Source organism: Cydia strobilella, chromosome 4, assembly GCF_947568885.1.
Source record: "Cydia strobilella chromosome 4, ilCydStro3.1, whole genome shotgun sequence".
Classification (NCBI taxonomy): Eukaryota; Metazoa; Arthropoda; class Insecta; order Lepidoptera; family Tortricidae; genus Cydia; species Cydia strobilella.
The window spans coordinates 2,321,934-2,338,039 of NC_086044.1; the positions used below are offsets into that span (position 1 = coordinate 2,321,934).

Genomic DNA, 16,106 nt, shown 5'->3' on the forward strand with positions numbered 1-16,106 from the left:
GTTTTCAAGCAATAGGTAAAAATGTCGTTTGCAATAAAGCATTACAGCCATAAGGTTTTAACCAATAATAGCCCTTTTGAATCAACTACATAGTGTCACGTTTTGCCTAAAACGAACTCGTAAATCACAACCGCAGTAAGCATTCGAAGTTATACATAATCACAGAATAAGAATAAGTAACAGTATTATCATACAGAACGGCCACGCACCGCCCCGCCCCGACTCGAATTACCTCGCCACGCGACAGCAGATTGACGGCCGTTTGCCGGCCGTACACTATGCAACTTATTTATATTGTAATTTAATATTATGAAATAAATGAATCTAAATCTAATCTATGACGCATGACGCGTGTACAGAGTACAGACGTGCCGTTCACACATAGAAACGCAAGTGATTTTTGATGTATAGCGTGTCCGCCCTGTGACATAATGCACTTAGCTATTAACCGGCCCTAATTAGATAAGTAATTAAGTAAATAACATTCAATATTTTCTCGCTCCTCGGGGAAGATACAGATATAAGTTTGTTTATAATAAATTAAAAGTGAAAAAATTCACTGTATTGGATGGGACTCGAACCCAGCGAATATTTCCACCATATATGAGCCCTCGGGAGGCTCTAGCGCAGCGGTTCCAAACCTGGGGGTAATTACACCCGTGAGGGTAAAACTGGCATTTTACGGGGGTACCTATCTATAAGAAAAAATATTAATGATTATGGAGGAGGGGTAAAATCGAGTTCCCTAGTTAGTCAAAGGGGTCACAGTACTAAAAAGGTTAGGAACCACTGCTCTAGCGAGAGTGAGTGGGTTCAAGTCCCACCCAAGACAGTTTTTTCCACTTTTAATTTATTTCTAAGCTTAATACGCTTCTGCTTGATACAAAATTAAGTTTATTTGTTATGTCGGAGCCTTGGAGCCGGAACTGAGTATCTGGAGCGCTTTGATCTACGTATCAATAATATTGACCGCCATCGCCATCAATATGTCAACGGCAGTTTGTTTTTCTATAATTATTTGTGCCTTGACGTATGACGCTCGAGTTTCAAGCATAATAATTACTATTAATAATTTGTGGGCCGTTAGCATCATATATGCTCTCTGGAAAGGTCATTTTTATTAGGGTTCCGTACCCAAAGGGTAAAAACGGGACCCTATTACCAAGACTCCGCTGTCCGTCCGTCTGTCACCAGGCTGTATCTCATGAACCGTGATAGCTAGACAGTAGAAATTTTCACAGATGATGTATTTCTGTTGCCGCTATAAATAGGAACAAGAACCGGGAATGACATTTACCTGATAATTTAAAAGAAAATAGCTATCACAAATTGTATCTTGCGATTGAAAATAACAGTAGATTGTGTTATTTTGGTAATAGAAAGACTGGAAATGCGTGAAAGTCGTGATATATTATTAAACTAACAGTTTATGGACCCGGGTATGTCCATAAACTACGTCCGGACCCGGGTATGTCCTTAAACTATGTCCAAAAGAGAGGTATGGGCACTGCGAATGACATCTCGCTTTTTGTGGTAGGGCACAGGACAGCGGATGTTATCCCAGAGCCCAACTGGAGAGGTACCTCCACCTTACAGAAAACCGCAGCCAAGTAACACTAGACCCTACTAATAGTGTTGTGTTCCTGCCAGTGAGTAAGGGTTGCCAGAGCTCGAGGGAGAGGAGTGTTAGGGTCGGCAACGCGCATGTAACTCCTCTGGAGTTGCAGGCGTACATAGGCTACGGAAACTGCTTAACATCAGGCGGGCCGTATGTTTGTTTGCTACCGACGTAGTATAAAAAAAAAATATTGAGTCTGTCAACGAATGGTTGATATAAGCTCCAAAACTTCCTTTAAAAGTAAAGGTTTTAGTTGTTTGTTACACTTCTGATAGTGAAAAATTGGTTTGGCATTTATTTGAGAACCTATTATAATACATGGTAACTACAAATAATCTCTGTTTTGTTAGCAATAAGTGTAAAAATAGAGATCCATGAAAATTTCGAAAAATAACAGGGTTGAATAGGTATGACTGAGGGGTGGAGCGGGACGCCTCTGGTAGTTAATCTGGTAATAAGTGGGAATAGGGACGCTAAAGGGTCAATAGGGACAGTACTACGTAAATTGAGCGTTGCCCAGCGGGCGTTAGAGAGAAAACTGGTGGGGATCACATTGAGAGACCGTAAAACAAATGAATGGCTGAGACAACAGAGCAAGGTCAATGATGTTATAAAACGCGTAGCCAATTTAAAGTGGGAATGGGCTGGTCATATAGCACGAACGACCGATTCGTGGAGCAAACCATGGGGGGAAGAGCGTCCTCAAAGTAGACCCCAGATGCATTGGGACGACGACATCAAGAAGACAGCGGGGAAGCAGTGGCTCCAAGTCGCACAGAACCGTGACGAATGGCGCAAAATGAAGGAGGCCTACACCCAAAGGGTAGGAAAAGACTAAAGAGAGAGAGAGAGAGAGAGAGCAGGACAAAAACTGTTTTTAAAATTTACTTTGTTTAGTGTTTTTTGGTAGATTAGTACTAGGCACTTACACCAACTTAAAACAGGCGGAATTTTTGAATGGGATATATGTAGGAATATAAATATATTAAGGAACTGTTTTGAATTATTTTGACTTTTTGTCACTTTCTTTCCTATAATAAGCCCTGCTTAATTATAAAATAACAAGAAATGGTATATATATATTTATGATTACAACAACTAATATAAAGTTTATTTTTTAATCATAGTTTTATTCGGGTATTAACTTATAATGTTTACCTAATTATTTTAAAGTACCTAAGCACAATAAACTATCTAGACCAGGTACTTACCTGTCAACTTGTTATGTATTTGACAACCCTGATCACTTGTCCCTATTCGTACCTCAGTCGTCTCTATTCACCCCTGATCCAGTATGAATAAAAAGTGTTTTTTTTTTTTAAAAAAGAAATAAAATACGAAATTATTAAGAAATACATTTTTATAAATCGATTCTCAAACATAAGACAAAAGTTTATAAAAAACGTTTGTGGCCATTGAATAAAAATTCCTTTAAAATTTACCCAAAGTTCAAAATTGTCAGGGGCGTAGCTAAAGGATATGACGCCCGGGGCAGTCACCAAATTTGCGCCCCCTGACGACTGACAAAAGTTTCCCTGCTGCTGGCTTTTGCCCATTTTGGCGCCCCCTCTTGGATGGCGCCCGGGGCACTTGCCACCCCCTAGCCTCCCCCTTAGCTACGCCACTGAAAATTGTCCCTAATCACCCCCTTTGACGGTATCTTATAATTATTTTTTATTTTATTTTATTTTATTATTTTAAAAATAGTTAATACCTACTCAAACATTTTTTAATCTAATAAACTACTAAACTGCTACCTAGCTTAGTCTACATTACCTACTGCTGAATGTATTGAGTTACCAACGTATAATAATACTAGGTAATTTGAGTTAGTATCAAAACTATCAAATAATATTATTTAAATTGTACAGAGTAGGTAGGTAATGCAGTTATATAGATATGTTTCAAAGGTAAATATAATGCAAACATTGCAAACTATATGGCTAAGTAGGTTTTATAGATATATACCTACTGAAAATATTAAATCAACTAGAAGGAGAGCAATACATTTGTAATCATTGTAAATATAAACAAAGATAAAATGGCAAAACTTACCTCTCGCGACATTTCCCTGGCCTGGTCCATTCACTTTGATCCGTCTCCCGTCCGCGGTGCATTTCAGAAGCATAGTTCAGCGCGGATACATGAACATCTGATTGTGATTACAGTCAACGAAGTGTCAAAATCAAAACCACTTCTCAACAGCCTGTTGCCGTCCACGGCGGCGGACGATTGGCCGGCTGCTGTGACGTAAGTCGCAGAAACCACTCAAATCAACACAATACTAATATGTGTACCTATTAAAGTAGCTCTACTTGTCCCTTCACAATTAAACTTATCTTGAACAAAACCGTTCACACCACACTAAAACACTTTCTCGTTGAGAATAATAGTTGAATTAACACGAAATATATTTTGTATACCGAAATACTAGACCACAAATCCGACAACACCACCTCTGGCAGATAGCAAGAAAACTGCGCGCTGCGATAGCGCGATGTTTTGATACGAAAATCTGAATGAAACATGCGTGAAGTTCCGGCGGTTGATTATCGCTCTATCTTCTTCCCGCACGTCTCGTAGTCTCGTCTATAAACTATAATACTAGTTCACACAACTGACACAACAAAACAATACTGTAAAAACCAGCCAAGTGCGAGTCGGACTCGCGGACGAAAAAACGGCAAAAAAATCACGTTTGTTGTATGGGAGCCCCACTTAAATATTTATTTTATTCTGTTTTTAGTATTTGTTATTATAGCGGCAACAGAAATACCTACATCATCTGTGAAAATTTCAACTGTCTAGCTATCACGGTTCATGAGATACCTGGTGACAGACAGACAGACGGACGGACAGCGGAGTCAGGGTCCATTTTTTACCCTTTGGGTACGGAACCCTAACAATAGCTTAATCAAACATACACAACAAACGTCATACTACTTCTGCAAAATGTATTAATAAATTAAAAAAAAATAAACGATTAATAACAACCTTTCTGTCCTCAAATTCTTTAATTAATGTTTTGAAAAAGAAAAAAGTATGGATGGTTTAGAATTAGAATTGGTATTATATAGTCTCCATCAAGTCTCCATGGAAGAAAGGTATCTTGATCTTGAGTGTGAAATTAGCTACACAGCCAATACACAGCACACATGACATGTCTGTCAATAGTGTCAATCAAGTCAAATCAAATTTTTAAGGGCCCTCCACACTCATGCGCGTATCGCGGCACGAAGCCGCGAACGCGAGTGTGGAGTCTTGTTCGCTAATCAGCGAAATCGACTCAATACTTGCGTTCGCGGCTTCGCGCCGCGTAGTCTGGAGCGCGCTTTAGGTCGTAGATCGGTCGTAGCATGGTCGTAGCTGAGGGCCGTAGGAAGAATGCAGACCTATATGAAGAAGTAGTAATAAAATTCCTCGCGGCATTCCTTTCCTTGGGTTAAATTTATTCAGTGTTTGCCGACTTCGCCGACTACAACCAATGCTTACAACTACAAAAACCATTTTTTTTTGCGACGACTAGAATGCACCTAGAATGTGATTTTGATGGTTCTTTGCTTCGTTTTATTATCTATCTGTGGATATCGGTGTTGCCATGGATAAGAAATGTATGTACGATATTATACAATTGAGCAATAAGTTTTTTCTTAACTAAACTATTTTTAGTGATATTTATTCACGCATCTAATCTAAAAGAAACGCTAGAATCGATTAAAATTCATAAAATTTAACTTGTTAATTGAATTTTTCATGGCAACTTTTCATACGCCACAGCGTCTTTCAGACTTGACTTCCGTTTTTACTATTCCGTACGTTAGCGCCATTTTGTCTTAACAGACGCCGTGCCGGCTTGTAAGACATATTACCATATTAAACTTTCCTTATTTGTAGAAATTCAGATCAAAATGGGCAAGAAAAAGAGTGGCGACAGCAGTGACCAGTCCAGCGAGGAAGAATATGTAGTGGAGAAAGTTCTCGACAGACGCGTAGTTAAAGGCAAGGTTGGTCATCTGGATTTACATTTATTATTTTATGCAATATTCGGAGCAGATGTTCATGGCTGGGATTGTCATTCTGGGAGCTCCACTTATGCCTCTCAGTTCAAAATATCCTTTCGTGCTATCTCTTAGTTGTTTTACGATGGCAGAGCCCGGCTTGTCGATTATTCAAATTTTTAGGCCTCCTTCTTATCAGTCTTGCCTCAACCCTTACTCGTGTTATTTATTATAAACATTTATACGAAGGGGAGGGAAACCGATAATGGGTACTCTGTCAAAATTCTTAGGCATGCCTATTTATGAAAAGGGCCGGCCGTCGGCCTTGACCGTTGAGGCGAAAGTGGAGAATCAACTCAGTTTGAGAAAGTGATGATCAGAAAAAGTGTTCAAATTGAAAGGGGGTGTTGTAAACAATGTAATAAGGTTGTATATGTTCTATGTGAGATAGGTATATTAGCTTCTCACTCTATTACTCTGTGTGTCATGGCGCTGCTAGGCAGCATGTTATGTTCTGTGTTCGTTAACAATAAAGTATATTAATTCATTTAAACCTACATTTCATTCTTATTTTATCTGAACGAACAACAAAACTTGGTCTATTAGACCTTGTGAAAAAGTCTGTTCTTCATTGTTAATGAGTATTTAAAATAAAGAATATATAGTTGGTCAAACCAAATTGTCAGTAAATAACAACAAAAAAAACTATACTCATCCTTTTCTTTTGGGTGCTAGTGGAGTACTAGTGTAAGACAAAGATAGTATTATTCTGAATGAATGTCTGAGGTTTTGTGAGAGGATGGATGACAGGTGCTCACCTGTAGTAATTTAGTGTTGTAAATATATCATAGTACTAGTTGTAATTTAAATGTAATTAACTTTCATGGCGCATTAGTTTTACACTGTAATGTCATGTAAATGTGTTTTCAATAAATAATTATCTCTGTCTATGTTTGAAATGGGACAGTCCTTTGACAAACTATAGGATAAAGTTGTAGGCACAAGACGTAAGGGGGGACGTCCTTCCGATAGATGGTGTATCCACAGTGGCGGATTTGCAGTTTTGGCCGCCCTAGGCCCTTGGCCCCTTATTAAGTACTAGCCGCCCTTTTCTCATCACCTTTCTACATATATAGACTGCCGCCTCTAATATCTAGCCACCCTAGGCCCGGGCCACCTTAGGGCAAATCCGCCACTGTGTATCCAAATTGCTGCACCAATGCTATTGAAATTAAAATTGACATGGTCAGTAGCTTGGCCAAGAACAGAAGCCCTTTTAGAAACCTACTCATATTTTTCTAAGAGATGTTGATATTCGTAGACGCGGAAAAAATATATGTAGTTCTTGATTATGTAACTTTAATTTATAAGCTTACGATACACGAATTATGACACTTTGCTTGATACAATTAATTCCCAAAGTAACCTCTAACTAGGACTTTTAATCCAACTTCACTCTGTTATTCATTATGTGACACCATAAACAAAGAAAAGAAGAAAAACAATCTTAACTTAAATAGTAATTTAACCGCTTTCGAATTTCGATATTGTATGGCAACGTTTTTAAAATAAATAAAAATCGACAAAATTCGATTCGATTCTTATGAAATGTAACAGTGATAGTGGCAAATCGATGGAATGGCCTTATCGGAATTATTATTATTATATCTCCTTGGATATCACGGGCCTATAAATCCCGGTCTTTTTAAGGGCTTGCGTGGGGATATAGATCCAACACGTAGAGGCCCCTTGGAGAGCTTTAATGTCATGTAGATCGCCTGCTGAAACCCGTTCACAGGCGCAACAATAGACACCCATGAACCGGTCGCAGCAGGCATTGGGACTATTGCAGAAAAAGTGAACAGTATACCGGTCTATGGATTGAAGTTTGGGTGGACAATGAGACTGGGCTATTATAAAGAAGTCCGGACACCTGCCATAACAATGTTAAAACACGTTATCGAGGCAGGTGGTGACTTGCCGCTGACTAGATGGGCCCCTGAAACTGCCGTCGTGAAGACGACCAGGAGCAACATCGGTGTGAGCGGCTCAGGGGTGTCGAGAGGTGTGCGCCGCTTTCTACCCAGTGGCTGTTAGCAGCCACTGTGCCAACTCGCGTCTTATGCATCTTTCACTTCCACCCCTGGAGCATATAGCTCTTACGACTCCCCTCTGGACGGCCAATGAAGGCAAGCCAGAGCTGAGAGTCCTGCGGGTCCCCTTGGGGTCCACTCCGACCGACGAAGACACGCCGGAGACGGAGACCCTGACCGACTCTCTGGAGCACTCGGGTCCGTGGGGTCGTCACTCCCCAACAGCTCGCCACAAGCTGCCCTGCGGGCTTATTATTATTATTATTATTATTTCATTTTAGACAGGCAGCTGATGCTGGTACGTCTAAATCATAGTTCACTTAGCACAGTTAGCATAGTTTGTCTAGTCTATTTTTAAATTGATTAACACTTGCAGAGTTCACAACTTCTGAGGGTAATTTGTTCCAAGCCAATGACTGAAGATCAGATAAAGATCTTTTGCCTTGTACTCTTTCCAATATTTACTTGATGGTCAGCTATTAGCGCTAGGCATCTGTTGGTAAAGATGTTGACATTGTTGATAATATTCATATACATTTGTCTGTGACAGGTCCAATACCTGCTGAAGTGGAAGGGCTACAAAGAGGAGGAGAGCACATGGGAGCCGGAGGACAACCTTGACTGTGCGGCGCTCATCAAAACCTTTGAGGATGCCCGCAAGGAAAAGGAAAAGGAGGTAAGAGAGGAATAAAAAAACCTTTGTGAACATAATTTCTTTGCACACCTATCTGATGGGACTTTATTTCTTGTACATATTGTATAATATGACAAGTTGCACCAAAGTAGAAGTAATGAGGGTTACCATTTTTGTGCTCACCAGTTGGCGCCACTGTAGATGTAGGTCCAGAAAAACAGATCTTAAAATTCTACTATGCTTATTTTTATAAAATCAATATGTTCTGATATACACAAAGGTATTTAAACGCCATACGCCAACGTATGTGCCATTTTTTCTACCTGTTTAATTTTGCATATATTTTAGTTGGCCCTTTTTTTAAACCACTAACATTTATTGAGCTATATCTATTGTTTACCATGATTAATCAAGGATGGGCAAAGATTTACCACAATTATGAATAAGGGAGTTAAAATTCCCGATAAAAAACCTTGAAACCCCCAAAACTTCTATGCATTTCACATTTTGAAAGACCTCCATCTACACTAGCGCCCCTAGCGGAAAAATTAAACACGGTAGCCCTCATTGTAGCTTGTTAAAATATGTATGTCGAATTTTTCATCGAGCATGCTCGTGTCGCCGCCAGTACAAAGTTACACCACGCTTTGTCTTATTTATCAGCTGACTGCGGCGAAATGAGGTAGATTTTTTTTTAATGCCATCGGCATATTACTAACGCATGTTCTTTCACTGATATGTGTTAAAATTGTTAAATATTAAACGGTGTCGCCAACGCTGTCTACAGGAGTATAGGCCAGAGGTGTGGCGCCATCTATTCAAGCATAACTTTTTCTTGATTTCTGAGGGACGTTTTTTCTTTATCTTATATGGAGTTACATGGTTTCTTTGAGTGTACTATTAACGGCCGGTTAGCAATCATCACAAAACTGACGGTCGATGTCTTCTTCTTCCTTGTCGTAACCTCATGGCTGAGGGACGTGACGAGTGTGGACACTTCACCAGAGCTCTCCAGGCCGCTCTGTCTTGGGCCCGGTGCATGCCAGCCTGCAGTGTGGCGTTTGTCTCTGACGTTATTCTGTCCGCCCAACGCGTGGCCATACGTCCATCCCTACGCTTATGTGCCATGCGGCCAGTAATTATGAGCTTTTCCAGGCTATTTGGCCCTGTCCTGTCCTGCCCCTTGAGTACTGTAACTTGCACAAAATCTACAGAAATCAAAGAAGCCCGAGGAGCGAGCCAAGAAACGCGTTCGCGAGTCCAGCGAGGACACACGCAAGTCCCGCGGCGCCTCCGTGTCGTCCGCGGACGGCACCGGCACCGGCACCGACGCCAAGCGCAGCAAGGACAAGGACGACAAGAAGTCCGGCTTCGAGAAGGGGCTCAAGGCTGAGAAGATTATCGGTAAGCAAATACACATATTAAACATACATATGATTATTAAATATATTTATACCCGGGTCTATCGCGATTTTATTTTTTTACCTTTATTTCGGACATTATAAAGCAAACACCAGTTACGCGCGACCAGTGGTATGTCACTCAATCAGTTCGCGACTGCTTCAAGTAGTAATTGTGTGAGAAAGAGATGTTCGAATAGGAAGGGACAACAAACAACATAATTTGTGACGTCACAGTGAGAACTATTTATCTACTTTTTGCCGTGACTTACTGAGAGCATACTAAATAGTAACTCCATGATGCAAATTGTAAGCAAAATTTTTTTTTTCTCTAAATGGAAATCTCAACATTGTGTCTAATCATTTTTGCTCAATTTAACATTAGTTCCAGTACATTTTGTTGAAAAATATGTGAACTGTGTTTGGTTTTCTTGTAAATGTATAAATAGCCGAGTCCACACAGAGCGAGCATACGCGCGAGGCAATTTCCTCGCGGACAAAACGGTCAGTGTAGACGTGCCTCGGCCGAGGCGGCGCGCGCGGCTCGTCCACACTGGCCGTTTTGTGCTCGCGCGTATGCTCGCTCCGTGTGGACCCAGTTAATGAGTGTTTACGATTAACATGATTACTGTTCCAGGTGCGAGCGATGCAACGGGGCAGCTGATGTTCCTCATAAAGTGGGCCGACTCGGACGAGGCCGAGCTCGTGCCCGCCAAGATCGCCAACGTCAAGTGTCCGCAGGAGGTGAGACTATTTCTTTTTCAACTTCATATGTCCCTCGTCAATTAGGCAGGTGCTGGTGGAGGACAATAATTTATTTACTAGTAGTCGTGAGCTGTAGATTTTGCGATAAGCAAAAATTAAATGCCTCGCACTGTCAAAACCTAGTTTATTTTTCAATGACTTTCTAGGTCCAGCCCAGGGAGGAGTTCTGGTTGTTTTCTGATCAGAATATCAATTAATAAAAAATAAAAATCATTTATTGCAGACTAAAAGGTCTATACATGGGTTAGCAAATAATAATCAGCATATTAAAACTTTTGACTACAGTTCAGATTCTCAATTTGAGACGTCGTTACCCATAATGTGTTATACTATACAGGAGCATTGCAAGTGATGTGTCTGGTTGCAGGTGATCACATTCTACGAGGAGCGGCTCACCTGGCACACGCCGGCCGAGTCCGAGTGAGATGCGGCCTCCCCCTGCGCGCGACACTTACTAGCGCATCTACCCGACACACCGCCCACCGCCTGAGCCTGACCACCATCACTACCATCCACACCGACACTGACTAACTTAACTTTATTTTAAACACATAACACTTTCTTGCATCTATCTGGTCACCAAACACTTTCTGCTTAGAGCCGACAGACAAATCTCGGTCGGTCGGGATCTTTCTCGGTCCTTCTCAGCAGAAAGTGTCCGGTGATCGATTGATGGTCAGTTCAAAGCGTTGCTGTTGTTAGGACTCTATCGAGGCCTCGGTCTCCAGTTTTGATCTCGGATGGAAAATTCCATTTAAAATCGGAGATCACGGTCTAAAAAGTGACAAGGGGCACTTTTAACTATTCCCATTTGAACGTTTAAACTGTCACTATTACCTCGTAATACTGGCATAATTGAGTATATCAGATCCAAATAATTTTAAATCCACGGTACTAATGACAATTAACATTCCCAGTATCACGATAATACCTAGTAATTTTTATCCGTACCCATAAAACGGTTCAGTTCTGTGCAAATATTAGGAAGTACACAGTCATGTCACAAGGCAAAAACATCTGAGCACGACTCTATTGTCAACATATTAAATATTTTTAGGCATCCCGTTTTAGTAAAGTGTTAGTAATTTGTTTTGATTGTAACCATCAACGTAAGCAACGCAATGTTAGTCTTCAGGCCGGTGCAATACTGTCAGTATACCTGAATACGGCAAGTAAAACTTGTCTACAGTATGTTTTCCGATGTTCCAAAATAAGATGAGCTTGTAAATGATGCGGGGGGAAAATACGGTGTTAGCGTGCGTTAATAGACATACAGTGTACAATAACTATTTTAAAATCATGATTTTTAACAATGTGGTATGTAATTTTTCAACTTAAAAAAAATATCTTTTATAATTGTCACACTTGGGAAATATCAGGGTTTTGCTTAAAAAAAGGTTCAAGGGTTTTGGTCAAATAGACCAGATCACAGACCTCCAACAAGATGGGAGGATGATATTAAAAAGATTGCAGGCCCACTCTGGAGAAGCAGCAAATCGGGCTGCTTGGAGGAGTTTTAGAGAGGCGTATGCCCAACAGTGGGCACATACTCGCTGAGAAAGAAGAAGAGAGAAGAGTTTTGCTTTATAACCACCGTATTTGTTAGTGACTCCTTTGTAAAACGCAACCCTGTACCTCATAAAAGTACGTTAATATTTTACAGCTAAAATTATAAACTAGCAACGTAGATGCAATTGACATTTGCTTGACTGATGCATTGCTCATGTCAATCAATCAATCAAATGTTTTATTCGTGATAAACTCACTCATGTAGACTTAAAGTTTATTGTAGTTATGTAAAATCGGACAGTGTGACAACGATAGACGATCCGCTACTAGGTGTTGTACATTATAACCAAGAACGCACGCTAGCATCTTTTAACATTATTATAATCATTGGTTTTATTTGCCAGGTACTAAAATTACAGTTTGCCTCAATTTAAACTTCTTGTTATTTTGGGTAGTAAGTTGGCCAGTCAAACCGTAATTTTACTATCTGGGATGTAAATACACAGTTTAGTGTAAGTACGATTGTGATGCGGCGAGATTCGTTTGCGATTTTGGGATTGTTATCGAATTTCAACAGATATACTGTCGCGCGGATACATATCTCAAGTCACATGAGACGTTCCATCTTTTGCAAAGCATGGTGTGATGTGCTGTAGGATTTGGTCAATAGCCGGCGGCGCTGTCGAAACACTTAGGTCGGGTTGCACCAAACCGTCTATCACCGTTTTAGCATTCGCAAAATTTTATTGTATGGGAAGTTTCATAGTTCTCTGCTGCTTGATGTTGATCAGTCTGTTAATTATGGTTGGTGCAACTGGCCCTTAGTGTGGTCCTAATTGTATTACAGTCGTCAACGGATATATATTAAGAGCGGCCAAAGTGCTTAAAATTATCTCAATACTTGCTTAACAATAACTTAACAGCTTGAGAGCACTTTGGCCGCTCCGTATTACAATGGATCGGTCTTGTATTGAAGCAATCTGTAGCTAGCCGCGCTGAAATTTGGTTGGTTTAGAGGTCTGTGCACAACGATGAGTGCACGTGACCTTTGTAATGTATCAATTCTCATAAGAGACATCACATAGCTTGCGTGCGGTGCGCGTCCGATGTGCAACGACCTTTAAAGCTTATGACGTTTGATATTCCACATATGTATGGACTTAGGTAAGGTTTAGGTTAGTATTACGCATTCGAGTGTAAGATATTATAACGTCACCGCTGTAATGACGGTTTCTGTGCAACTTTGGTTTTAATTTAGGACATAACTTGTCACAAGTATATACCTAACAAAAATAAATTAAATACTTTTGGTATATATTTCTGAGAGTTAAATATACATTATCCATGTTTGATAGACAAGAACCACTCATAAAAGTCTCTTAACAGGTACGTCAGGTACCTAAAATTGATTTCAGATAAGGAGGATGTTCTCAGTTCTGAATTAAATATTAATTATAAAACAGCTGTGTTATTTTATTTATTTTTGCCCACTACTGCAAATCAAATTTTAGGTCTCCCCAGATATATCGACGCGGAATCGGCAAAAGCCGATAGAAAAAGCTTTGTCTGCCCACAGTGCCGGGTTAACCAATAAGCAAAATAAGCACGTGCTTAGGGCACCAAAATGCCAGGTTGAAAAAGGTGAACAAATTTTAAAATTAGGTACTATAAGTTTTTACAGATTTTTTTTACTGACCAAAGGTTAATTGACTCATATTCTTGCTCCTCCCTCATTACTTCTAAATTTTATAATAGCTCCTTCCGGGCTGTTCGACTGTGGAATGCTTTACCAGTAGAATTAAGATTAGCTAAATCTCTCCCCATATTCAAAAATCAGCTAAAACTATACTTTCTATTTCATATATTGTATATACGCTTGTATAAATATATATTATATATGTATTGTATATTTATTTGTGTGTTAGGTTTTGTTTTAATACTTATATGTATAAGTAGGAATTGTAGTATGTGTGTTTGTGTTTAATAGTCTCCATATTTAGCTCTTTGCACTATCTGTTGACTTTTGTATGAGTTCTACATTTCCTGCTACCCAAAGGTTGTCTGGAAGAGATCGCTTTTTAGCGATAAGACCGCCTGTTGTTACCTGGTTCTATTTTTTCTTTAAATATTTCTTTGTAGTTTTACATGAATGTAAAATGTATAATTTTGGTGCAATAAAGAATATTTACTTAATTGCTTAAATAATGGCGCGTAATTCTTTGAGAAATAATCCGAAATTCACAACGCTTTAATAACAAGTACCTAACAACCCGTCTCGCTGGGCCCGAGTTAAACTCCCACTAAGTCTGAGCTCCAATTATTACGCCAACGCTACCAATGTTGCATCCACGCTAAATGCACAGTTTGTATGAATCTCGAGGTCATGTTATAATGGATAAATGAAATGCGAGTAGAAAAGGTAGGCTTATGAATAGCGTGGTTTAGTGGCTTGATAAGCGCAGGCGCGAAAAGAGAAATAATAAGTACTTACGAGCGCACCAGTGCAGTGCGAAAGAGAACCTCGCAGTTGTCGTTGCAAGTATGGATTTGTCATTACGACAGCATTCATCATCATCATCCTGTCCTGGCCGGTTTCCGCCACGGCGACTGGGTTTGTACTGGCTAGTGAGAGCGTGGCTGACGTAGCCTATTTTTGCAGTGAATGTACGGCCACACTCACCGCAGGTCAGCACCCCTCCGACAAAATTGTAGTTGATGACCGCAGGTGGTCGGGCCTTTAACTCGTCACGCCTCGCGTCGAGTTCCACTCGTCTCTGCTCTTCGAAGGCCTGCACTTTTGTACTCACTGTATGCCTCCACTTCGGTCGATCTTGTGCCGAAGTCTGCCAGTGCAATGGTTCAATGTCACATCTCCGCATGTGGCGCTTCAGTACATCTTTGTATCGCAAAAGTTGGCCGCCCTGTTTCCGCTTCCCACTCTGCAACTCTGAGTAAAAGCACTAGTAATAGTAGGGTTAGTAAGTAATTGGCACGATTGTTCCTTAGGTCAAACAAAGCCGATCCCCCAGCCACAAGATCGTACCGTGCATCCCCCCCAAAGAGGGGGGGAGGGGGGGGGGTTGTGAAAGGGTCGCTCCCCAGGTCCAATCTCTGCAATGTTTCTTCCTGTTCTTAGCATTTACGGCAAGTTATATATCAGTTTCTTATAATTTAGGGACGAGGAATTCATTTCTAAAATAATTATTACTTTCCATACTAAAAAAAACTCGACAGAATCTCGTGGCGCAAGATAATTAGCAGAGCCGATCCCACCTGAAGTGGGATGGAGCAAGGAAGAAGAAGGAGAAGACTTTCCATACTAAAAAAAAAAAGATTTTTGTACATAAAATAAAAATGTTATGTAATTTTTTGTGACAATTTTGGCTGTTACAATCACAGTGTGGCGATTTGCACTAAATAAAAATTGGATAATGTAGCACATTTATTTTTTATTCTGGAACATAACCAACATAACACACTAAAGTAGGCATTCATGGCAATCGTTCCGTTCAATTTCGACTTCAGATTCGTATATCGATTTGCATCAAGATTGGGTCGAAAATAAAGAAAATCAGGATGGCGACCGTTCCTATCAATTTCGACTTCATCGGATCCACAGATATCGATTTTCATCAAGATCGGGTCGAAAATAAAGAAAATCAAGATGGCGACTGTTCCGTTTAATTACGACTTCAAATTTGTGTTAAGGGACCTCTCGGATCCTCAGACAACGACTTACATCAAGATTATCAAGATCGGGTATAAAATAAAGAAAATCAAGATGGCGACCGTTCCTATGTTCCTATCAATTTCGACTTCAGATTCGTGTTAAGGGGCCTCTTGGATCCACAGATATTGATTTTCATCAAGATCGGGTCAAAAATAAAGAAATTCAAGATGGCGACTCTAAAAGGAGCGCGCTCTTACATACTGGGCGCCCCCGGCTCCCATTACACTAAAAGGTCGGGCGAAGCCCGACATTCAGCGCGCTCTGCGCGCTCTTACATACATTTGGTAAGTAAGCTGACAATCATAGTAACCAGAGTACGATTTATAGTTATGATAAATAAAAGTAACCAATGATACACA

At 40.2% G+C, this 16,106-nt stretch overlaps 2 protein-coding genes across 4 annotated transcripts in view; one reads left to right on the top strand and one right to left on the bottom strand.

The window, feature by feature from the left end:
- Positions 1-4,149, bottom strand: part of LOC134740475 (uncharacterized) — a 91,367-nt gene extending 87,218 nt beyond the window's left edge. The window contains exon 1 of one of the 2 annotated variants that reach the window (XM_063672950.1): positions 3,674-4,149. In XM_063672950.1, coding sequence (XP_063529020.1) covers positions 3,674-3,746 — 73 coding nt within the window. In that variant the 5' untranslated portion in view covers positions 3,747-4,149. The remainder of the gene's footprint in view (positions 1-3,673) is intronic. The other variant, XM_063672952.1, reaches the window with a different exon arrangement.
- Positions 4,150-5,421: 1,272 nt separating this feature from the next.
- Positions 5,422-13,479, top strand: LOC134740447 (chromobox protein homolog 5-like). 2 transcript variants are annotated; one of them, XM_063672882.1, is made up of 5 exons: positions 5,422-5,622; positions 8,260-8,385; positions 9,558-9,747; positions 10,381-10,487; positions 10,876-13,479. In XM_063672882.1, exons 1-5 carry the CDS (start codon positions 5,527-5,529, stop codon positions 10,930-10,932), a joined length of 576 nt encoding a protein of 191 aa, XP_063528952.1. In that variant the 5' UTR covers positions 5,422-5,526; the 3' UTR covers positions 10,933-13,479. The 2 variants fall into 2 exon arrangements, with proteins under 2 accessions (XP_063528952.1, XP_063528953.1); XM_063672883.1 differs by having other exon boundaries at positions 8,260-8,377; positions 9,556-9,747.
- Positions 13,480-16,106: the final 2,627 nt, after the last annotated feature.